At 29.9% G+C, this 24772-nt stretch overlaps 2 protein-coding genes across 4 annotated transcripts; both read left to right on the top strand.

Annotated features, from left to right (window-relative positions):
* Positions 1 to 6732: 6732 nt before the first annotated feature.
* Positions 6733 to 7929, top strand: LOC7493526 (LOB domain-containing protein 40). The gene is made up of 2 exons (XM_002317880.4): positions 6733 to 7143; positions 7249 to 7929. The coding sequence occupies exons 1-2, from the start codon at positions 6828 to 6830 to the stop codon at positions 7752 to 7754; spliced, it is 822 nt and encodes a 273-aa protein (XP_002317916.4). The 5' UTR covers positions 6733 to 6827; the 3' UTR covers positions 7755 to 7929.
* Positions 7930 to 14766: 6837 nt separating this feature from the next.
* LOC7487075 (NADH dehydrogenase [ubiquinone] 1 beta subcomplex subunit 10-B) lies at positions 14767 to 19885 on the top strand. 3 transcript variants are annotated; one of them, XR_002976942.2, is made up of 4 exons: positions 14767 to 15108; positions 15226 to 15299; positions 15583 to 15635; positions 15752 to 16664. XR_002976942.2 is itself a non-coding variant. In XM_002317881.4 (3 exons), the coding sequence occupies exons 1-2, from the start codon at positions 14820 to 14822 to the stop codon at positions 15258 to 15260; spliced, it is 324 nt and encodes a 107-aa protein (XP_002317917.1). In that variant the 5' UTR covers positions 14767 to 14819; the 3' UTR covers positions 15261 to 15299; positions 19608 to 19885. The 3 variants fall into 3 exon arrangements, 2 of the variants coding, with proteins under 2 accessions (XP_002317917.1, XP_024437687.1); XM_002317881.4 differs by lacking the exons at positions 15583 to 15635; positions 15752 to 16664 and adding an exon at positions 19608 to 19885; XM_024581919.2 differs by having other exon boundaries at positions 15583 to 16664.
* The last annotated feature ends 4887 nt before the right edge of the window (positions 19886 to 24772 follow it).

A 24772-nucleotide genomic window follows, 5' to 3' on the forward strand; every position in this document is an offset into this window, starting at 1 on the left:
CAACATTCATGAAAGAGAGAGAGGATTACTGGATTAGGGTTAGGTTTGCCTCTCTCTAAACACAAAATCATCATCAACAACAACACAAGTTCTTTTAATATGATAAATCTTAATCTCCAAATCCGGCCCATCTCAACAAGGGCCTTTAATATGATAAATCTTAATCATCTTTTATCTTTTAATTTTTGAACATTTTGCTAAGTCTCTAATCTTTTGCTAATCAAAACTTCTCTCCAGACTCTCATACTCTCACACCATGTAACTCTCAAAGCTCAATTCTTTGTACTTTGACCACTCACCTAGCACTACTTGCTCTTCTTCCCGCATCTCTATTTACTTGCATTTATTTTTCTTAATTGGTGAACAATTGATTATATAAGCTTCAACTTATTTGTTTTTTATTTTAAAAATATTAAAAAAATAAAAGTTTTTTATTTCTTTCTTTGTTTTAAATTAATTTTTATTTTCATATATTTCCAAACAAAAAATATTTTGAAAAGCAATCGCGAGTACAATACCAAACAAGATCTAACTCTTAGTATCTCGACCAGTCTATTGATTAGTAGTTTTATTTGTATTCAAAAGCCCTTACACAGGCTTTTTATATTTTTGAAAACTTTATGATTTTATATAGGTAATTTTCTTTTTATAACTTAACATATTATAATCCAATATAAAACTTTTATATGTTTATTGGAGGCATGATCTCAACAATAAAGCATATACACTTACATTATTGTAAGGACCGATGCTTGCATTGGTCTTAGTGCAAATAATTATCTCGCTTGAAGTTTGATGAAAAATGAATGCATATATACGTACACACACACACAACACACAAGAGATAGACGAGAAGGTGTCCACTTGTTAGTATATGCACAGTCCAATAAAAAGACGTACGCAACTTGTTAAACGTATTTTAAGATATGTTCGTGGTATGTTTGATTTTTGGCATACATTTGTTGAAAGAATTTTAATTTAATTTATATGCTTGTTTTTATTCTAATTGGGTCACTTGTCCTATATATATATATATATATATATATATATATATATATATATATATATATATATATATATATATATTTTACTTTCCAATTTAATTTATTGGACTACAAAGAAGCAATCCACAGGTGACTAGATTGAACGGTGAAACAGAATATTATGCCTTGACCAGTAATGCAGCTAAAAGCACATGGCTTTCTTTCTTTCTTCGAGATCTTGGCATTCATTTGTCTCATCCATATATATGTGATAATATTGCTGTAATTTTGTTTAAAATGATTGTTAATTGAAAATTTTGAGATCATATTAAAAATGAAGTACAATTATTTTTGGAGTTAGAACTTTATTAGAATTTAATCTCTAATATAAACTATTTAATATAAAATATCAATATGATATAAATAAATTATAGATAAATAGAGAATTGATCTCAAAAATTATTCGTTAACATACTTTAGAGAAATTCATAACCTTCTCGAAGATCTATCCCATATAAAAAAAAAAAAACAAGATTTTCTAGTGATTTATTTAGATAAATGTGAAAGGCTAAAATTGGACTCAAATGGTCCCAAGCTCAAATGGGTTTAAGTTAACTTTGAACTTTTAATTTATCTTCTCTATTGATGGATTTTATAGTCAAATATAGGATACAATTTTCATCATATATTTATTTTTCTGAATCTGTGTCTTAGAATAAATATCTTTGAAGGGAGGTATTCTATGTATAATAGATAAGAATCCAATCTTAGATTCTTTCATGCTAAGCTATTTTAGCATGTAGTCTATATGCATGGATTGAGATAATCTAAACAATCTTTTAGATCTATCTCTATAGATCTCTATATCCAATATATAGGTTGTTTCTCCCAATTAATTATGGAGAAATTCTTGGAGAATCAAAAATTTACTAATTAAAGTAAAGATATATCGTTTCGTAACAATAATATGTCATCTACAAAAAATATTAGGAAAACGAAACCACTCACACTAATCTTTTGTAAATATAAGATTTATCCATATTCTTTATAAAATCAAATCTATTGATTATACTATCAAAATAGAAGAAAATTGGTGTGAAGTAGATTTTTAAAACCAAACTAAACGAGAAAAGTAAGGTAAATAAGTGTAAGGTCCATTTAATAATAAAGGAATAAAAACAAGAATACGATGTTGATTATTAAAAAAAAGTATTTGAACCAGTTTGCAAGGTGTTTATAGACCAACCTCTAGGCTTTGTACAACAAGGCAAGGTGAAGAGAACTACTATATTAAAAAAAAAGAAAAACTTTATCGACTGAAATAAGCACCTCGAAGCCATATAGATGCATATTTTGTCAAAAAAAAAAAAGAAGTCTTTCAAAAGTGTTATATTTCAAAAGAAATATGTTTTGGAAATGTTGAAAAGGTTTCATATGCTTAACTATAATCCAATTAGAACTTCAGCAGAGAAAGGATTAATAATGAGTAAAGATCCTAATGGCAAGAAAGTTGACAGCACTTATTTGGAGTAGATAGTAGCAAGCTGCTGTATCCAAGCTGGTACAAGTTCTTGCTAATCAACTGCAATATTCAACAGTAATCTACTGTGACAACGTTTTAGCGATCAAGTTTCAGTTAGCAAACATATTAATATTAGATATCATAGTTTTCTTATGATCAGATATATGCAAAAATGGTGAGATTGAGTTGATGTTTTGTAAGAGTGAAGATCAAGCGACTGACTAATTATTAATCTCATGACAAATCCTCTAAAAAACTAGTGTTTGAGAAGCTAAAGCATGGTTGGAGTATGTTCTTCATATAACATTGTTCAAGAGAGGATACTTACTTGCAGGAGTAATTAAATTTAGAGCTCAATTCTAAATTATTTTCTACATAAATCGATTTAAAAAGGAGGGTGTTAAAAAGCTATTTATATAATTTAGAGCTTAAAATCATAGTTTTATACATCGAACTTTTTACTTTGTAAAATCTTAATCATTTTCTTAAGATTAAAAAATATAAAACTAGATGTTTTTCATGGCATGAATGATCGAGGTGCGAGTCAATTAAAAGAAGAAAGCATAGTTTTAAAATTCAGTCCGGCTCTGCGGGTTGATCTGGAGCTGGAACCGGGCTGGGTTGAAGAAAAAACAGGGAAGGAAAAACCTGGTGTGACTCGGCTGACCTGATGGTTTGACCTGGCAAGACATGATCAAAAACCCGGTTGCAACCCGTTGACTTTTGTTTTGTTTTTTTTTACTAAAATAACATCGTTTTAATTTTTTAAAAAGAAATTGACCTGAACGACCTTGTTAAAATCCAGAACCTGAGTATTCAACCGGATCGGATGTAAAAACTATGGAAAAAATATAAATATTATTATTATTTTGGATAATCACGTGAGCGCATAGACTTTAATCAAAAGCGGAGGCTGCGAGTCCTCATTAAATTCCTAATGGCGCCCACAGTTATGTATTTCCCATCTACCTCTTATAAATCCAGTGTACGGATTCCACTAAACCAGGAGTTGACAAACCAAACATGGGCGGTTGCTTTCCTTTGTTTTTTCATAAGACCCGCAACCAAACTGTCACTGCCTTCGATGGCGCGTTTCTTTCCAATAATTGTAGCTTGTTTATCATGGCGATTGAAGATTAGCGCGTGGGATATTTTCTTAGATGCCTCGCCAGCACTGTTAGCATGGGATGTGTTTCCACGTTTTGCTGCTCTCGAGATTGTGGACCATTTTGCCTTTCCACAATATTTTTAATTTCATGCATCTAAATGCCTTAAATAGCCTTCTATTATTTTTTTTTTTATAGCAAGGCGTATTAAATTAATTTTTAAATAATTTAAAAAACGCCTTCCTATCTACTTGAATTTAATAAAAAAAATTAAGTATTAAAAAATATACACGAAAAATATTATAGATTTTTAATAGTTTCAACAATAAGAACTTACATAAACAATTTATATATCTTTAAAAAAGTTCAAGAAATTCAAAGAAATAATAGAGTTTAAAGCGCTAAAAAATTTATGTTTTTTTTCTAAAAGCTTAAGGTTTGACACAAAGTAAGGGAAAAATTGAATTTTTATATGTTATTTAATTAATAATTTTTTCTTGCCAATAAAATGAACTATAAATTCCATTATATAAGGTACAAAATCTACTAGCTCGATTAAGATTTTGATACTTTCTAAATCCAATATCATAAACAATACTATAATTTATTAACAGCATTGCCTATTAAAAAGCGCGAGAAAAACAAAACTAGCTGAGAACCTAAATACATGTATACCATATTAAAAAAGCTTGTTTATCTTTCTATTTTTTAAAAAAAAGAACAATGATAAAACTAATAATCATTATTACAATTTCAAAAACCATATTATTTTAATTTCAAGGATTTTAGAAAATCACAAGACAAAAATTAAAAACATACAAGTTTTTTTTCTTTTCAGTGTTTTAAAAATAAAAATAGAAACGAGAATCATAAATGAAACTAATCGTGTTATTTTATAGGTTTTCATTTTCTATTTTTGTTCCCATGTTTGATATCATTATACAATTTATACATGGATATCACATCCTTCCACATCACTAGTAATAAAAAAAAAACATTAAATATCTTTAGCATCACCTAATTAAAATACAAATAAAGAGATAGTATAAAAATAACATTTAATACAATGATATTATCTAGTAATGTCATCTTTCTATCATTTTAATGCAATGATATCATAAAAATAACATTAATCCACGCATATAATTTTATACAAGATTTATTTTCAAGAGTTTTCGGTATGGTTTGTTTATAGTTAATTTTTTTACAACATATATTCTTACCTTTCAAAATTGTTATATATCTTATTTTATCATATCCTTAGATTGAAAAAAACAATTATATGTGTAATAAATATCTTTTAGAATTTTTGTTTTGTTTTAGTTTTAGAGGAAATCCATCACTTCATCCTAGTATATGTTTTTTATTTTAACGATAAGGGGTATCATCAAGTCAATTTACACAATAACCGAGACTAAACTATTTTTCTAAATAATTTTAAAGGCTTACACTCTCAATATTGACATGGTGCATGTTATATATGTGCGGTGTCGCGGTGATTGTTATCTTAAATAGAGTTCTCAGGTGTGGGTGAAAAGAACATGAAATTCTTATTTTTTATCAGTTAAAAAGGTTTGAAATCGCCATCTAGTATTTTGGTCATTAGAAACTCTAACTAGTATTCAGAGTCTAGATAAGGGGACTAGTTGTGTATAGGAAGGACGTATCACCCCTAGTACACTCTACATAAGGTAAGGTATCTGATCAATCTGAGCCATGGAGGTCAAAGTTGTCTAGAAACTCAACAAAATAATAAAGTTCGAAATGCTAAAAAGTTTATGTTTTTTTTCTAAAAGCTTAAGGTTTGACAAAGTAAGAGCAACATTGAAAGTTTATATGCTACTTGATTAATAATTTTTTCTTGCCAATAAAATGAACTATAAATTTTATTATATAGGGTACAAAATCTACTAGCTCAATTAAGATTTTGATACTTTTTGAATCCAATATTGTAAACAATACTACAATTTATTGACAACATTACCTGCTAAGAAGCGCACAAGAGAAACTAAATAAATGTATACCATATTAAAAAACCTTGTTTATCTTTTTATTTTTTTTAACAAAAAAAAATGATAAAACTAATGATCATTATTACAATTTCAAAAACCATATTATTTTAATTTTAAAGATTCTAGAAAATCACAAGACAAAAATTAAAAACAAACAAGTTTCATAAATGAAACTAGTAGTCCATTATCTTATAAGTTTTTATTTTCTATTTTCGTTCCCATGTTTGATATCATTATACAATTTATTCATGGATATCACATATTTCCACATCACCCGTAATAAAAAAACATTAAATATCTTTAATATCACCAATTAAAAAACAAATAAAAAGATTGTATAAAAATACCATATGTTATCTAATAATGTTATTATTGTTTTTTATTAAATTCAGTGGAGTTCATGAAATAGAATTAGAGTTAATTATGATCGATTTAATATATCATCGTTTCAATGTTAAAAATAAATATCACATTGAAATTTGTTTAAAAAGCTAAAATATATCTTTACCAGTTATTCAAGTTATTTTAAATATGCTAAGTTGATTGGGTCATATTAAAATAATATTTTAAAAATCTAAATTTAATAATATTATCAAAAAATTTGATGTGGCATGAACATTCTTTCTTTTTACATTAAAAAAATGTTTTGGCCTAACTTACAATGGAGTGCGAGGTTATTATCCGTTTATTTATATGAACAAGTTAATAATTAATTATTTATAGATTCATGTAATGACTTTTTTATTTATGACAATAAATATTTCTAATTATAAATTAATTTTACGTTAGTTGAAACTAAAATATTGTTTAAAACACAGACTATGTTCATTGATCTCATATATATATTCAGATGGTTAAATTATTCTGGATAATAATTTGAAAATTTGAATTGAATGAATAAAAAATTAAGAAAATCATCTTATTTGACTAGCAGGACAATCCGCCAGAGCTGGTTTTTCTACGAGACGTTTGATTCCCGAACAATAACGTGTTACAAGAGAATACTGTAACGAGGGGCAAGATCGTAAAAGGAAACCCAGAGAGCTGGAGCAATATCAGAGGCTTTTTCCCAAGTAAGAAAACCAGGTTTCCAAGATTCTGTTCTCTCCAACACCATGAATAAGATTTTTGCCTGTTTTCTTGGAAACCGCTGCGCCTCAACGACTTCTGTACGAAATACCACACGCCTTCCCATCATTATAAGATGCCCTTTTCAGCCCTTTCTTTTTCATCACTCCCACATAGAATTATCCTTCTTCTTATCGGATTTCTCAATTCATCTCCTTCACTCTCTCGTCATTTCTCAATTTCTTTCCGAACTGAGTACACCATGCGGATGAGTTGTAATGGTTGCAGAATCCTTCGCAAGGGCTGTGGTGATAATTGTAGTATAAAACCTTGCCTTCAATGGATTGAAACTCCCGATTCCCAAGCCAATGCCACCCTCTTCCTTGCTAAATTCTACGGTCGTGCTGGACTCATGAACCTCATCAATGCTTGCCCTCAGCATCTCCGTCCAGGTAACCATCAATTCCATATCGCTCTTTCCTTTTTCTTTTTTTTTGAATCTCGGAGATGCCCTTTTTTGAACAATGATTAATTAGCGATTCTAATTGCTATTACAGATACGTTTAAGTCCTTATTATACGAGGCATGTGGGCGGATTGTGAATCCAGTTTCGGGATCAGTCGGGTTGTTAAGCACCGGGTCATGGCAGCAATGTCAAGCCGCCGTGGAAGCCGTTCTGAAAGGCGAGCCCATCACTCAAATTGCATCAACTGATCAGCTTACACTAGGCGGCTCTGATACGCGCCACGTGTCAAGAGAGGAGGACTGGTCTGCATCTGATCAGCCCCGTAAAATCAAGTCCAAGCGTCAATTCAATCGATCAACTTCAAAGCGGAAGTCGAGCAGGACTGAGGCTGAGCACACATGTTTCGAGTTCATGATTGGATTTGATGGCTTGCGGTCAGTGAGTCCTGACTCTGTGTTGAGTTGGCGTCCGACTTTGGGGTCTGACAATGAGGAAACTGACAGTATAGGGTCTGTGGAGACTGTAGAGGCTTCTAAGCTTGATGAGCCAGCCGAAGGAAGTGATTTGGATTTAGACTTGACCTTGGGTCATTATTGATCAAGAACAAGGGGATTAAAGGCGATGATTCCTAACTATGATGGTTTGGGAGGTCGACACAGTTTTTTTTTTTTTTTCGTGGTGTAAATACTGAAACACCGGTTGCTCACGGATGATGCATTAAAGTGTACAAAAGAAAGAAGCTAGCTATAATATTAATTAGTTTGGGAAATCATTACACAAGTATATAACACACACTGGGGTGATCATTTTTTGTTCGGTTCAGTTTTTATTAAAAAAAATAATTAAACCGAATTTTTTTTAAAAAAAACCAAAACCGGTTCAAACCGACCGGTTTCGGTTCGGTTCGGTTTTTTAGGACAAAAACCGGTTTGGCTCAGTTTTTCTGGTTTGACTCAGTTTTGGCTCGGTTTTTCCGGTTTAGCTCGGTTTGGCTTGGTTTTTTTCTGGGTTTTTTCGGTTTTGTTTCGGTTCGGTTCGGTTTTTTTGGTTTTTTGCTTATAAAACCGAACCGGCCAGTTTTTTTAAAATTTTAATCGTTTTTTTTACGGTTTGGTTTTTTCAATTATTTTTTTTCCGGTTTTCTCAGTTTAATATGTTTTTCGGTTTTTTTGCTCACCCTTACACACTACCTATATGAGTCCAAATTGAGAAAGAAAATTATGTTTAAGTCCACGGAAGCGTATTTTAATGAAAAAAAATCAATGTTAAAAAGTTAAATAAAAAAATAATTAAAAAAATGATGTCAACTTTATGTTACCACATATCAAATATTAAAAGATAAAATAAAATAATTAATCACACAAAAACAATAATTAAAAGTAAAAAAAAAAAGATGAGAGCCCACCTGGGTTAACCCGGTTAACCCACGAGTCAGGTCATAAAATAGAATAACTTTATAAAAAATTAAAGGAAATCATGAAACCTAATTTTTAAAAAAAAAATCAACATTGAGCAGTGAAATTGAAAACAAAAATACAAAAACAATATGAACCCATGACTCAGGTTATTTGATTGGAAGAGCCAAACCTAGAAAAACTAAGAAGTTCAAAATTCAATAAATCAAATGCCAAAGAATGAAATTGAAAACAAAAAATCAATAAAAAAGATTCAAAAGAAAAAATAACAATTAAAAGAATAGGGATTAAATTTGAGAAAATAAACAAATTGAAGGATGGATAATTTGTATTGAAGGGCTAAATTGAAAGGAAAAATATATTTCACAAAAGAATTAAAGAAGAAACCACCAAGAGAATGAGGACTAAATTTATAAAAAATTAAGAAATTTAATTTTTTTATTAAAGGATAAAATTAAAAAAAAATGAAAGTTCACAAAAGAGAAAGAAAAAAAATAATCGAGACAAAGTTTAAAAAATAAAAATTTTAGATTGAAAAGAGGGAAAAAAAAAACAGCTCCGACGATAATCCGTACATCAAAGCTCAACATACACTGCTATTAGAGGAAAAGGATGTTGTGAGCAATCGACTGACACGACAAAAAAAACATTTACAACCATATAACGCTTCATGTGTCGCCAAAACTCCGAGGAACCTTCCATGCACTTGACATGTTTGAATTTTTAATAGTTTTTTAATTATTATAGAGACCAATTTACCCCTCTCATTCGATTATAACGAAAAAACCCATATAAAAATACAAAAAAAACCTGAATTGATCATGAAATTGAGGGTAATTTAGTAAATTAAATGGGCTATGAATTTTTAATTTTTTTAAATTATTTTAAAGACCACTTTACCCCTCTACCCCATATGATTATAACAAAAAAATATGTGGAAATACAAAAATACCCCAAAAAAACTTTATTAATTTTGAAATCGAGGACAATTTAGTAAATCTAGTGTGCAATAAAAATGAAATTTCATAAAAGTCTATGAAAGTAGATTATCATTTTTTTTCTTTTAAAGTTAGTAAAGGAATTTTACTGTTCTAAAAAAAAGACTTTGTACCCCTAATAAAAACAAAAATGGCAAATGAATCACATGAAAAGACCATTTTATTGGGTTTCTCAAAACACTTACACACAACGAAAATGATAAAAATCTTTTAGGATTCCTAAGTGATACAATCCATACAAGGGTTGAACAATCAAATTTGGATTTTAGCGTAATGTTACCTATTGTCCAATTTTAGGTTATTGAACATAACTTTTAATTCGACCATTAAACAGGGCTGAAAATTTGACCCTATGAAGAACAATACATAAAATTTCAGCTCAATCCAATGATTGAATTGAGAGTTAGAGTTATGCTCGATAGTGTAAAAAATAAATAATAGGTAACATTACGCTAAAATCCAAATTTAATTGTTCAACTCTTACATGGATCGTATCACCAAGACTCTCATTAGATAGATCTAATGTTTTTCATGGTTTATATGAAGACTACCTAAAGATTAGATATTCTTTTCGATATTGAGAAATTGCTTCAAGGTTAGGCTGTCGTAAACTACAAGTTGTCCAAGTGTCTGGCTTCTAATTGTAATCCACACGAACCACCAATGAGAAATCTTCTAAACCCTTTTATGAGAGATAGATTATTATACCTTTGAGTGCTAGCTCTTTTATTTTGTATTTGGGTGTTTCTGTATTGTACTGTATTGTTGTACTATCATGTATAGAAAATAAAATGCATAGTATTCTATTTATAAGGAAACCTAAAAACTCTATAAATGATAAAATAACAATTTGTCCACTAAATAATATCACATATTATTTTAGAATAATTTTATAAATTTATTTGATCAATTCCCTACTTGATTTTTTTCCAAGTCTAGAATTGTAATCCCATATATTAATTATATTTCAGTCCTCAATTTCTATAATTTATTTACAATCAAGTCACTTGATTAATAATTTCATTTTAATTTTTGATCAATGGTTTTTATATGTGTGACCCATTAGATTCCTAATAAGTTGGTTCAAATATAAATCATAATCCTAAAATAAAATAAAATATGATTAAATAATTAAACAATTTAATTTATTATCAATTCTATAATTAATTGATTTATATTTAAAGATCAAGTACAATGTTTAACAACCTGTTATGATCTCCCAAATACTTATAAAGTCATATGTGGTTTGACTTAACTTTTCAGTGACCAATTTCTTAATGTAATTATTATCCCTTCATCAAGAAAGTTCTAATTTAGACTTTGTAGCATAGAGTATGTCTACTTTATTAAATCATTTTTGTTCTTAAAACTATAATAATTGATTATTTGAATAAGATTTAAAAATCTTTTCAAATCTCATTTCACCTTGGCCAATGATTTTCAAAATTAATACTATTTGAGAACAAATGAAATATTTTCTCTAATTTACCTAGGGTGATGAATCCTCTCTTGATTAATCAAATATCTTCATATAATTTATGTTATATTCAATATCTGACTATTTGTTATACTTGATTAGGACAACATATAGTCAGTATCAAAGCATAACACTCTCTATATAAGATGACTTAATGGTTTCAAGTCTAAGGATCACACATATAACTATCACGTGACCCTTTCCATAGATATAAGTGATAACTCCATATGAAATTTTCTTGCAGGTTAGTTCAGTGTATATGTCATCTAACAAACACTTGCATATTAGTTTTAAGTATCTCTTATACCTTAGTTTATGAAAACAATTGCTTCATTTCATAATAAAAAAAGAAACATAATATGCACTGATCTGAACAGTTCTAATTAATTTCCAGTCTTAATAGAACATTGACCATTAACATTTAGGAATAATACTTTGATTTAATAAAAATCTCATAATTATAAACTTTATAATTTCCTGTGCAAAATATTTTTGTTCAATGAAATTTATTTTTAATCTAGATTCATTAATCAAACATTAGATTTATTAATCAAATATAATTAAATATTAAAGATTAAAAAAATCCTTTATTAATAATAAGTATGTTTTATATGAATAAAATTAACGTTACATGTAACCAATCAATTGGCTAAAAGATATATTCACTAAGACATTTTACCCCTAAGCTTAGTCTTCTTGGTTAATTTGATGAAGAGCAAAAATATCAATTCACTATTACAATCCACAATAAACTCTCTATTGCTACATTAATTTTTCTATGCCCTATATATTTTTGGTAAATATACACACACACAATCTGATTACATAAGTTTACGACTACAATTTGTGTCTTTAGCCCCCTTGTTTATTGCTTTAGGTCTTGTTTGGCATTGCGGTCCAACTGTGTTTTGAGAATTTTTGAAATTATTTTTAGCTTTAAATTAATTTTATATATATATATTTTTGGATCGTTTGGTTATTGCTTTAGGCCCTGTTTGGCATTGTGGTTCTACTATGTGTTTTGAGAATTTTTGAAATTATTTGTAGCTTCAAATTAAATTTTTTATATATATTTTTGGATCGTTTTGATATCTTGATGTTAAAAATAAATTTTAAAAAATAAAAAATATTATTTTAATGTATTTCTAAATAAAAAAATCTTGAAAAATAACCTTTATCAATATCTCAAATAAAAACTTGTTTTAAAAACTCATTTTAGATTTTGCGCACACTAAAAATGGAGGGTTGATGCCTTGATAGTTTGTTTCGATCACGCGCTCTTAATTCTTTATTTTATTTTTCTTTACATAATGTTTTTTAATGAATTTGGTTTCCTTGTGTTGGTTATATTTATTTGTATTCGTTGATACCCATGTTGTTGGTAATTGATCAGACGACGCTGGCAATTGGCTTATCAATACAAGGAAATGTGATGACATGATCGACTTATTAAAGACATGAGTGGCCAATTTCTAATACTTTTAGGAAAATTAAATAGAACGGGAAGAGTTAGACACAAAGTGTAATCAAGATTTTTGTTGTTTTTTTTATATTAAATTATTGATTAAAATAAATAATAAAATTAATAAAAAGTAAAATTACATTTAAAAAGAGTAAAGGTTTAGAATAAACCTAGAATTATATTATGACATTACCGATATTCTTAGAGAAAAATATTTTATCTGTACAAGAATAATTTTGCATATAAATACACTTGTTTTTTAAGATATAATAATTCCTTAAAATTTTTAGATATAATAAAAATTTATCATACCTTTTCATCACTCTTTCACTCTTTTGCTCATTTGAGTTAATAAAACATAAGAAAACAAGTATAGTAAACTTTAACAAGAACATATATAAAAAAGAAAGGTTTTAAATTATATGTAGAGATATATATATGAGAGACTAAATAAAATGAAAATATTTTTAAAAGTTTATGATGGTTAGAATATCATTTTTTATCCATCTTAAATACATGTCATTAATAAATGAGAAATTTAATAGTGCACTGGGAGGAGAAATTTTATAATACTTAGAGAATAATTAGTGGCATCCTATTAGTTACTTTTTAGATCTATTTTTTTAAATAACTATAAATAAAAGAGAGAAATCCTATATGAAGATATTCTTATCACTTTTAATGAGTCATAAATTTTATTCTCTCTCCTACTTGTAACTATCTTTTCATTTAAAAGTGGATCTAGGAAGTAACAATATATAGTCCTCATAAATAACCTTAATGGATTTTTATTGGGATTCAAACCAATATGCCCAAGCAAATAATCAGCTAACACAAATCTAATGCCTAAAACAATCCTAAAACATTGATTTTGGGCCAAACTAAACACACAATCCCTAAACTAAATGTAAATATCCAAATAATAAAATAAAACAAAAAAATAAAACCTTAAAATAATTCAAATTAATACAAAGAAATAATTCATCTCAAAAGTAATTTGCCATTAAATACTTCAACTCTCCTTTTGTTACTTATATAGGATAAATAAATAATCTTTATAAAAAAGAATTTAGGAATATTATGAAATTCTTGCCACATTTGAAAGCTATATTGTTGTCCATTAAAGATCATTGTAGAACAAGAAAACTCTAAAAAAATAAGCTGCTGAATATCCTTGCATTATGAGGAAAAGAATCCTCTCCAAATATGAAGTCCACAAGTTAAAAGACAACAAATAATAAAATCCATATTGCATTTGTTGACTTGTATCACAAAACTTTCTTGAACTCCGATTGACCTGAAATGTTAACACAATATAGAACAATATGTTTGGAAACTCCTAGTAAAACTGCAGCTCAATCCAATAATTGGATTGAAAGTTATACTTAATAGCGTAAAACTGAATAATAGATATAATTACGCTAGAATCCAAATTTTATTATTTAACTTTTTAGATCGTATCATGATTTCTCCTTCCTAATCATTGTTGCATCACGAGTTACCTAATGATAATTAGAGTTTATTTTTTAGGTTCAAAGAAAATGAGATGAGAGTAAGACAAAGAGACAATTCAATATGTGATAGTAGTTTAACCAATTTTTATGACTCATTAGAAAAAATACATTTTATTTATTTTTTAAAAATTATTGTATTTATTAATTAAAAAATTAAACCATTAAGACAAGTGTCAACATCATAATAATTTAATGACGTGTTTGCCCTCAAAGATATAACAATAATGTAATACAAAGATAATATGAATATAGAAAATAATAAAAGTAGACTTAAAAAAAAGTAAAATTATTAGCTCATTCAATAAAAATACCCTTATATATTTACATGACAAAAGATATTTTCTATTTATTAATTTTTTGATGTGAAATTTTTAGCTTTATAGATATATCTAATCAATGTATTATTCCGGAAAATGTATAATGAAAAAAATAATATTAATTAAAAAATATTTTAAAGAGATCTTCTCCCACAAAAAAATGAAGTGAAGGATGTATGTAAAATTAAATTGTTAATGAGACTAGCTAAACTAGCATGACTATCCCCTCATGGTTTAACTTCGAAACCTCTTGTTTGTAAAGAAAAAAAAAATACAAAATTCAAAATTAAGTTTGTTTTTATAACCAAAGCCATAGACGGATAGATTGGTAAAGGACATTTTGCAAGGCCTAGGATGCAACCCAAGCCCAACAGCAAGGCCCAAACCCCAAACTCAAAAGTAAGGCAAGGCAAGGCAAGCCTATTCCATTTCACCAGTGCAAAACAGAGCACAGAGAACAGTGACAGCGGAGAAAAGAAATGGGGAGGAAGAAGGGAGTAGCAGAGTTCGAGGAGTCGCCTCCAGATGACTTTGATCCATCGAATCCATACAAGGACCCAGTGGTGATGCTGGAAATGAGAGAGCATATTGTTAGAGAGAAATGGATTGATATAGAGAAAGCCAAGATCTTGAGAGAGAGACTTCGATGGTGTTATCGCATTGAAGGAATTAATCATCTCCAGAAGTGCCGCCATCTTGTCCAACAGTATCTTGACTCCACTCGTGGGATCGGGTGGGGCAAGGACCAACGCCCTCCTTGTCTCCACGGTATTATCTAGGAATTATTTGCTTCTTGTGTTTTGTTAGTTTGGAATGATCTTTTTTGGGAGGAAATGAGTGATTTTGTTTTCTGGTTTTAATTTATTGATGGGTTTCGTGAATTAGGTCCTAAGGTGGAGGCAACAGCTGAGTCTGAATGAATCCTTTTCAGTATTTCACCTGCCTGGTTTTATATTAAGGTATGCTTGCATGTCTAATTTACTTTTCTTTTTTCTCTTTAATGTGTACTATCTTTGAGTTTTTTTGTGAAAAGTGATTATTTGTTTCAGTTTGTACAGTGGGGTTTCTACTTTCAAGTCATAATTAGGGCTAATTTTTTTGGAAAATTGTGGGCCTATTTTGTCTGCTTTTATTTGACCTTCATATTAATTTCTTCAAGGTCTGATAGATTATTGTGTTTTCTGTTAAGTGGATCGTTTTATATGTGGGTATGTAGTAAAGGTCAATGATCAATCGAATCAGGTTTTGGGGTGATTATCCGGCTTTTCGAAATATAAGATGGCATGAAGCATGAGGTAATACAATGCTAATTTTCTTTGATATTTTTCCCTGTTATAGTGGTTCACAGGTCCTTGATGATATTAAGTCGTGGTAAGCTGGTTCTGAAGTAGTTTGGCTAACCTGATAATAGGAATTGATTATCAATGAATAGACCCAACTTTGGCTGGTGGAGAATTTTGAAGGGAAATCAAAGGGACACATAATGTGGGAATGTAAAGTCTGAGATACAGGCAGGGTGCTTTATTAGGAAAGAAAAATGGATTGCTTCTTCTCTAAAGTCTTGGGGGGACAGGCCATTTATATGCTGAAAGTTATCTCTTGTTGGAAATGAAGGGAAAATCAGTTACGGTTGTCTAGGTTTTCACAGAGAGGAGAGGCATGCATTGTGTTGCTGAGGGTATCTGACAAGCTAAACTACTGTCTTGAGTTTTACCATAATTTAGCATAATATCTTACTTAGGCTTGATGTTTATTTTTAACTAGATTATTATTTGTAATGAGCTTAGCGATAAAACATCTATATTTTTCTGACTTTTATCATAATTTAACATAATATCTTGCTTAGGCTTACTGTTTGTTTTTAACTAGATTATTATTTGTAATGAGCTTAGCGATAAAACATCTATATTATGCTGGCTTTACCGTGTGGGGTTTTTATTTTACTGCATGTGGCAGGATTTCTAACTTCGTCTGGTTGTTTGGATCTTGATGAATTTTGATCAAATAAGATCTGATTGCTCAAAATGCTTAACAGATTAGTGTCATGTTTATGGTGAAGTAGAATGGTTTTGCAGAGATTTAATTTTTGTTGACAAGGATGCAGTGGACATAGATCACACAGGTGTGCTTCAAAAGGAAGGGTGGAATGTTTTAAGATGGGAGTAAGGAAATATATTAAAAAAGGATAGGTGATCTTGTTTGAATGGGAAGTGATCTACACATTATCTATTAAAAAAGGATAATTGAAATGTATGTGTTAATCCCATTGTGACGAATAAGGATTTGATAATATATCCACTGGTTTTAGATGATGGTGGCTTGGTTGAGTTGTTGATTTTGTGACTTCTTGAATGTTTGCACTGGTAATGATGCTGGACAGCTTTGGGCGCTGTTCTTAATCTGAGTTCCAGAGACTGTTTCTGGCTGTTTAGTGCTGTGAACATTGACATGAACAGTGTTTTAAGGGGTAGTAGGTTGTGTTTTGACGGTTAATGGCTTTAAGATTGATTTGTATGAAGGTAGTGATGGTAAGGGCTGGGGGTAATTGTAAAAACTACCAGAGCCACACTGGTCTGGAGTCATACCTAGGGGACAGAAAGCCTAAGCTTAATACCTAAGGTTCTTAGGAATCACAACTAAGAGAAGATTCAAGCAATTAAAAGCAAAGTCGTTGAATTTTATTCATAAACTGATTCTTGAAAGTAATGCATTACATACCTCTATATAGAGTTTCTAATAGTCTAAGAAGGACTTGCATTCCTATATAAGAAAATACTAATAGTCCATAAAAAACATGATAAAGCTAAATACTTTAGCACTAATAAAATACTAAATAGGAAATAAAAGCTAGGACTAGAAAACTTTCCAGATTTTCCAAAATATGGAAATCAGTCATACCCTGGTATATGGAAATCATAACAAGATACAATAATCTAGCTTCTTTTGTCATCCGCATCATAAAATTCTCTTAGAACAAGAGATGAAGTTTGAGTTTTTGGATTTTGCCAGAAAAAGGCATGGATCTTGTGCAAACCAAGGAGTGTTGTTGCAGCTGATATTGACAAATAACTACTTTATACCATGGCAATATTCCTAATATTTTTGGTGGTTGTTGCAGAGTTTCCACCTGTTTCGAACACTGCAAAGACATTGTGGCCACTAAATCTTTTGTACATGTTAAAGTGGGTCACCAAATCAATTTAACAAGGACTGGAGTTATTTTTGCTTCAAGTTTCTTATAGGTAATCTACTAGGAGTTGCCACTGACTTTGAAAAAGTACAAAAAATGGAAGGTGATAATGGCCTTATTAAAGCAAAAGAGGGAAAGGAATGGTATTCAAAAGAGAGGAAAGGCGATACTCAATTAGAGTTTTTATGCTTAGTGGTTGAATAGCCAACTGTTTATTTTTACATTGTTTTTAGGCTGGAAGCTTATCAGAATAAATGCAAGGAGCTGTGACCTCTTTGGTCAAGGCAGGAAAATAGATATTTGGACCTTGTGGATAGAAGGAGGATGAAGTATTTACATCATCAATATACTGGGTACTTTGGTCAACATAAGTTTATAAATTTCATTGATTATTAACTATTTTGTATGTAGTGCTAGAATTACAGTTCTGTTTAACATTTTTTGAGTTAAGAGCTAGAATCATAGTTGGAAGATTTGTGTATTCACCTCCTTATCCTGTGCATAGAACCTTCATATGGCCTTTAATATATGTTCTCTTTTATTTATTTTTGTTTTTTTTTTAAAGGAGTGGGGGGTTGTTGGGATGGGGAGGTGCAAAATGAGAACCACTAAAATGTTAGTTGAACTGCCTTTCTAGCTTCATAGTATTGGTTTTAACCTATGGTCTCTTTCGAGGGATTGCTTCTGTAATTATATTTTGTTTAGGTTAGGAGTGGTGGTGTGGCCATTGACTCATGAAAAGAATCTCCTGAGATTGTAGCCAGCACAATTGACTTCTGCATAACCATATCTAATTTGAGGCGGAGTTTGATTGAGAATTATTGGATAAGCGCTAGCATATCAGTTGATTGTTTGAAAAAGATCACATTGCCATAGGATAGGAGTCATCACCTGTGGCATCCAAATCTCATCACTTGGAAATTTTAGTTGATTGGACACCCTGCAAGAACCCAATTTCATGTGCTCAACTTTGTTTGCTTATTTATGATGTGAAAACAAAGTTAGTGATAGGTGATGAAAAAAAACATACGGTGGTGATTGATATTTAATTGGCTTGAAGTTTTTATTTTGTATAATTTTTCTAGATTTTATTAGTCATAGAAATTTAATTATTATTATTTACAATTCAGTGGTTAAAGTAGGTTCCATAAGACTTTACATAATGGAGTTAGGTTTTTTTATGGTTTAATTTCCTGCTCACAACCAGGATCTCTTCTCTCCTTTTCTTTTGGTGCCTAAAAATTTAGTTAGGCATTAAAGTTGTGCTCTGCTTGCAATATTGATTGATCCAATAAATTGAGTTTTCAGAGAATTTGTACTCTTGGACTTTCTGTTTTTATTTATCAATTGGTTTAGCATGAACTAGCTTGAGGGTAATCGATAGTTGAGATTTTAAATTCATTATGAGGAGAAATTGCTGTAGCAATTTTCAGTGGGATCATGGGGTTCTGCAGCGTTATTGAACTAAATAAAGAATAACCTCAATGATAGTGTATGCTATACTGGTGGGTGGGGTTGGATTAAGCATAACGTTTAAAATAAGATAGATTGAATTTGAGCTTGTTGATGTGAAGTGGAGCTGGAAAGGATTCTAGTTATTTTGGACTTTATGTAAAAGCAGTGTAAAGAATCAATAATAAAAGATTCTTAATTCTGATCAGAGGTCAACTAGTACAGTTAATAGTGTTACTGGTGCCACTTCCTCCTGTTTTTGTTTTTTTGTTTTCTCACCAAGGAATTTGATTCCGCATGATATTATTTTCACTTGATAAATCTGTCTATTCTTTAGTTATCTGTTAGGGTCACTTTCTTCTTGTTATTTCTTTGTCATTTTAGGAGGAAGTAGCTGCCTCAAATGAGAAATTCATCAATAATTTGCTGGTTTTTAGTTATAGAAATGAAATTCACGATTAGTCTACAATTCTACATACACATTGTACTGAATATGGAAAGTGCTTGCTTACCGTGATGCTTGCAGATTTTCTTTTATTCTTGTATCCATGATGTTTCCATGCATCGGAATTAAGATATATTCACAAGTAACAGTCGGATAAAAAAGCTCGTTTCCTTCTTGCAGGTGACTGATTTTGTGAGCAGGTTGATAACAGAAGTGGAGGGAATTCGGGCCTCTATGTTGTTTTAATGCGTGGCTGTTTTTCTTTATTTGACTCTTTATCATCCAGAGTTTTTTTTATTACCTTCCCTGTAATGTGCAGAGGTCAGATGTGGCTTTGGCTTTCACCTTCCATTCCTTTAATTGTTAGCATCAAAATACTGCAGATGATTCAGGATCAATGAATGAAAGTAACTCATATAATGCAATAAATTTTCCTGCCATTGCTTGCTTTTGTTTAATTATGTGATGGATTATGACTTTTTGTTGCGAAGTTGCTGTTTAATTATGTGATGGATTATGACTGTTTGAGTACGATGGACGAGAATGACGTTGGATTTTTCTATCATTGGGAAATGGAAGGGCCCTCTCGAGATCCAAGCTTTCACACCCTTGTCAAATATTGGATTGAAATGTAGTTTATTCTGTTACACAGCATTACTGGATAAGAATTCATAGGCGGCGGCAAGGTGGTGCCCATGGCATTGGCCAAGATTGCTACAGATGTTTTTGTTTCTTATGTTGAATTTCTAACTTCCAAAAAGCAGGAAATTGGTGCATGCTGAGTCCATGTGCTGCACCCTCTGCTGGGGGAGGCGACATTTACAATCTAAAAGGTTTAACCACTTTCTTATTGTTCGCAAGTTTTGATACTGAAATAAGAAATAAAAGTGAATGGAATGTGGTTAAACATGTAAATATCACTTCCCGTGTTGCCACTCAATTATGGTTTTTTTTTTTTTCCGAACAAACAAACACCTAATTCTAGGGTATCATCTTGATTTTTTGATTTTGTATGCTTGTTGAAGTCTTTTTGTTGGTGTGTTTCAAGGTGTGTTTGTTTGTTCTCTTTAATCTTGTGTTTTTAGGGAGTTTTTGAAAATCTTTTTATCAATCTTTGAAGTTAAAGTTGAAATTCAGATTTTGATGTAAAGTTTTTACTATTTTATTTTACACTAATAAGCATAATTTTTAATTAATTAAATTAAAATTTTACCAGAAGTTTTATGAGATATTGTTTTATATTAGGTTAAAATTTCAAATCAATTAGAGTTAAGAAATGCATCATGATATGGGTTAGAAGGTGCTATATGAGTTTTGTTATTTGTTATCTTTAGACTTGTTTTTTTCTTTGAAAAAGATTCTTTTTCAAATCTGACAAGGATATTTATCAATTTATTTTGAGAAATTTCCTTGTCCTACAATGAGGACTAATATGGGCAACAACCTTCATTATTTGGAGAATATTTAAAGCTACAATTAAATTATCCTAGCTAATAGCAATTTCATATATGATTCTGCTATCATATATGAGATTTCTAAAGGCAACAATTATTATCTAAGTCTCTCTAGGATATAATTTCATATATAAACTTATTAAGCTAGGAAATTATATTATCTTAGGTTATTTTATTCCTATATGTACGACAACTTGGTATAAGGGTCAAACTTGTTTATTTTTATTGTTTTAATAGTTTTTGAGTTTATTTAATTTATTTTGGGTTTAATTATAAGCGGGTCCATATCAACCCACAAGCTTTGGGTTAATTAGTTATTGTTTAGGGTTTATTATGTATGACGGGCTTTAGTTTTAGTTGGGTTTTGTTCTGGGTTTTTGATCTATAATCCATCAGGGTTATTAGGGTTGTTTGTTGAGTTAATTTAAGTTATTTATTGATGTCAAATTTCAGCAATCATGGATTATTGAATAAAATTGATGTTTTGTTTAGAGCAACATGTTTTTCTCTTTGTTTAAATGAAAACCAATCAAACTATCAAAATACAACTAATTTTGTGCAGTTCTTCCTGTACCTCGAGTTCCTGATTCTTTATAATCAAGGGGTCTAAGTCAATTTTAATATCTTAGGTTCTCTAATACAAGGTTATCTTTGGGTCAATGTTTTTTCTCAAATCTAATTTTTAACTTTTTAGGATTGTGTCAATCTTGCTTGTCAGTTTCTAGATCTTTATATCCATAAGTTCATATAAAAACTTAAACTATTTCAATGTGTAAATTGATAAAGTAGTTAAAACAAAACTCTAGATAGAAATTAGGTTTTCCATAGCCATGAAAAAACTTCAAATAGAAATTGGGTTTTTTCATAGCCACTTCCTAGTTGATGGAGTGGCGGGCTTGAACATAGACCTTTGTCTTGGCTTAGGTTGTTCTTTAAAAACCAGTCTCTTGTATATACAGAGAAAATAATTAAGTTAGTAAATGTAAGAGAAGAAAACAATGTACAATAAATAATTAAAAAAAATAGTAGGGGAATGTAAGAGAAATTGTATGTTCTAGGAATTATTAAGTGGTTGTTTGTGGTTTTAGGAGTTGTTAAATGGTGGTTGGTGATTCATTGAATTGTTAGATGGTTGTTTATGGTTCTAAAAGTTGTTGAATGATTATTGGTGGTTTATGGAATTGTTTGATGATTGATAATTATTTTACGAATAGTTAGGAGGTTAATGGTCATGTATAAGATTTATTGGCTAGGCCTTTAATGAATGTGTGTGGAGTCCAAGACTTAGAACCTAGAATTCATATAGCTTTACCTAGAGCTTATGTCTTCTCCTATCTTACTTGGTGATTTGAGGGTATTTATACATATAGTCATTTAACTTACTTCATGAACAAAGAAAATAGTTTTATGAAAAATTGGTTTATCGGGTATTAAGCCATGCTTTTTATTGGTGGAGATGCTAATGGTAAGTTATTGGTTGTTGTGCTATGATCATTAAATGAGATATTGGTGATGGGAAGTTTAACTGGTATAAAAAAAAGGTGTCTTTTCTATAAAGAAAAAGTTGGTGTGCATAGAAAAATATGTATGTGTGGAAAGTTTGTGTGCACGACTCTTGAGGAAATAAAAAAATGTATAGAGATATGTGCAAGATAGTATTGGACAACTCAGGGCCTTAATATACTTGAATTCTAGTCGTTCGGAGCCAAACAACCATAATTTCTAGTTGTCTGGGCCACACCCAAATGACTGGAATGTTGATGCCTTCCATACACGGGACATCACTTTTTTAAAAAAAACTTTGTGCTCCATCATTTGCCCCTAATTTTTGGATTTGCAAGAAATTTCAAAGACTTTCATCAAGTTAACATTGAGATTGGGCTATAGTTAAAGAATGTTTTTCAACGTGGAGAATAACCAGATCACAAATAATCTACCTTATTTTCACTTTTATAGTATGTCGTAAGTTTAGGTGGAATTACGACAACGATGAAATAACACGAAAACTAAAATATGAAGGAATATAACCTGATTTAGAGCCTTACTCTGATATCAACTAATACGAACCACGTGAATATAAACATTCAGAAACTCACTGTCAAATTGATAATTCCAAAGGAAGCTAAATTTAGACTTGTTATTGAGCTTGACACAACAATAACTTGTACTGAGGCACTAAGACTTTAAATAATCAAACCCCCACCCAACGCCTATAAAGAGATGCAAACAAGAAGTATTAAAGATGCCATGAACTTGTTAATTCTTTAATAAGTCAAAGTAGTTCCATGAGAAACCAAGAGTAAGAACAAACTCTTACATAACATAAATTTTATTTATGAAAAATCATTTCATCTCTTATTAATTTTTTTAAAACCCTAAATACAAACTAAATAAACCTATTTATACTAGGTAAAACATCCTAAATAAAGTCAGAAAAATAACAAAAGAGCTCCAAATAAAATATGAAAAAGAATCATAAATCTAGTTGGAAACGAATACAATTCTTGTATAGTAAATTTTTGACCTTATTACAAGGCTTTCCTAATATTTGATTCACCTCAAATTTTAACCTAACATAAAAAGATGTCTTTGAAAGTTTTGATAAAATTACAGCCCGATCCATTGGTCAAATTGAAATGAAATCCTTGCTAAATAAGAAGTCCACAAATCATAAGAAAAACAAATAGCAAAACTCGTACAACTTTTGACCTCACTTCAAACACATCGGTATCTCTTATTTAGATGAATTACTAAGCTAACCATATATGGATGAGAACCTTGAGATGTCTATTTTCCAATCCAAGTAGAATCGCAATAAAATTCCTCTTGTAGCTTTATATATGACCCAAACAGTACATAAAAATCTAGTTTGATAGATTTGCAACTTGCTAACCCCATAATCCAAAATTAACGAAATCAATTCCACTTGAATGCTTTTAGTTTTAGACCTTGTAATAAGCATAATTAGTACCTTTAATGGATCCTTTGGTGATACTCATTAATTTATATAATTCTCCTTTTTCTCAATGCTTGGATATTGACTTGTTTTTGAAAGACATATTAACCTGATATTATGATTTTAATATTTTTTATTTTTTTTTAAATTGTAAACAACCAGATCACAAATAATCTACCTCTGTTTACCTTTTTTTAAAAAAAGTTTTTATATTATGTCGCAAGTTTATATGGAATTACAATAGTATTGAAATAACTTAGAAACTAAAAGATAAAAGGATATAATGATACCAACTAATACAAAACCCCATGGATATAAAGATCCTAAAACCCATGGTCAAATCGACTCCTCCTAAGAAAGCTAAATTCAGGTTTATGATTGAACTTGACTCAATAAAAACCTATACTGAAATACCAAGACTATAACTAACTAAACCCCCACCCAATGTCTATAAAGAGATACGAACGAGAAGTATAGAAGATGCCATAAACTTGGTTAATTCTTTGATAAGTAAAAGTAGTTCCATGAGGAACCAAGAGTAAGAGTAAACTCTTACACACAAGTTTTATTTCTAAATAATGAATTCATCTCTTATTAATTTTTTTTAAAAATCTAAATACAAGCTAATAACCCTATTTTTACTAGATAAAATGTCCTAAAAAAACTAGAAAATTGAAAAAAGTTCCAAATAAAATAGAAAAAAGAATCCTAAATCAAGTAGAAAACTAATGCAATTCTCACATAGTAACTTCTGGAACTTATCACAAGTGCTTCCATATGTTTGATTAGCCTTAATTTTTAACTCAATATAAAACAAGGCTTCTACAATCTTCTGGTAAAATTACAGCCAGTCCAATAGTCATATTAAAAGTTATGCTTGATAGCATAAGTCTGTGCATTAGGAAAAATAAATCCAAAACCACCTCTAATATATG

Source organism: Populus trichocarpa, chromosome 12 (genome assembly GCF_000002775.5).
Source record: "Populus trichocarpa isolate Nisqually-1 chromosome 12, P.trichocarpa_v4.1, whole genome shotgun sequence".
In the NCBI taxonomy this organism is placed as follows: Eukaryota; Viridiplantae; Streptophyta; class Magnoliopsida; order Malpighiales; family Salicaceae; genus Populus; species Populus trichocarpa.

Excerpts from the sequence above, each read along its gene's own strand:
- LOC7493526 (XM_002317880.4), top strand. The coding sequence starts at position 6,828 with ATGCCCTTTTCAGCCCTTTCTTTTTCATCACTCCCACATAGAATTATC. Across the intron at positions 7,144-7,248 it reads CCCTCAGCATCTCCGTCCAG|ATACGTTTAAGTCCTTATTA; the intron begins GTAACCATCAAT and ends TTGCTATTACAG.
- LOC7487075 (XM_002317881.4), top strand. The coding sequence starts at position 14,820 with ATGGGGAGGAAGAAGGGAGTAGCAGAGTTCGAGGAGTCGCCTCCAGAT. Across the intron at positions 15,109-15,225 it reads ACGCCCTCCTTGTCTCCACG|GTCCTAAGGTGGAGGCAACA; the intron begins GTATTATCTAGG and ends TTCGTGAATTAG.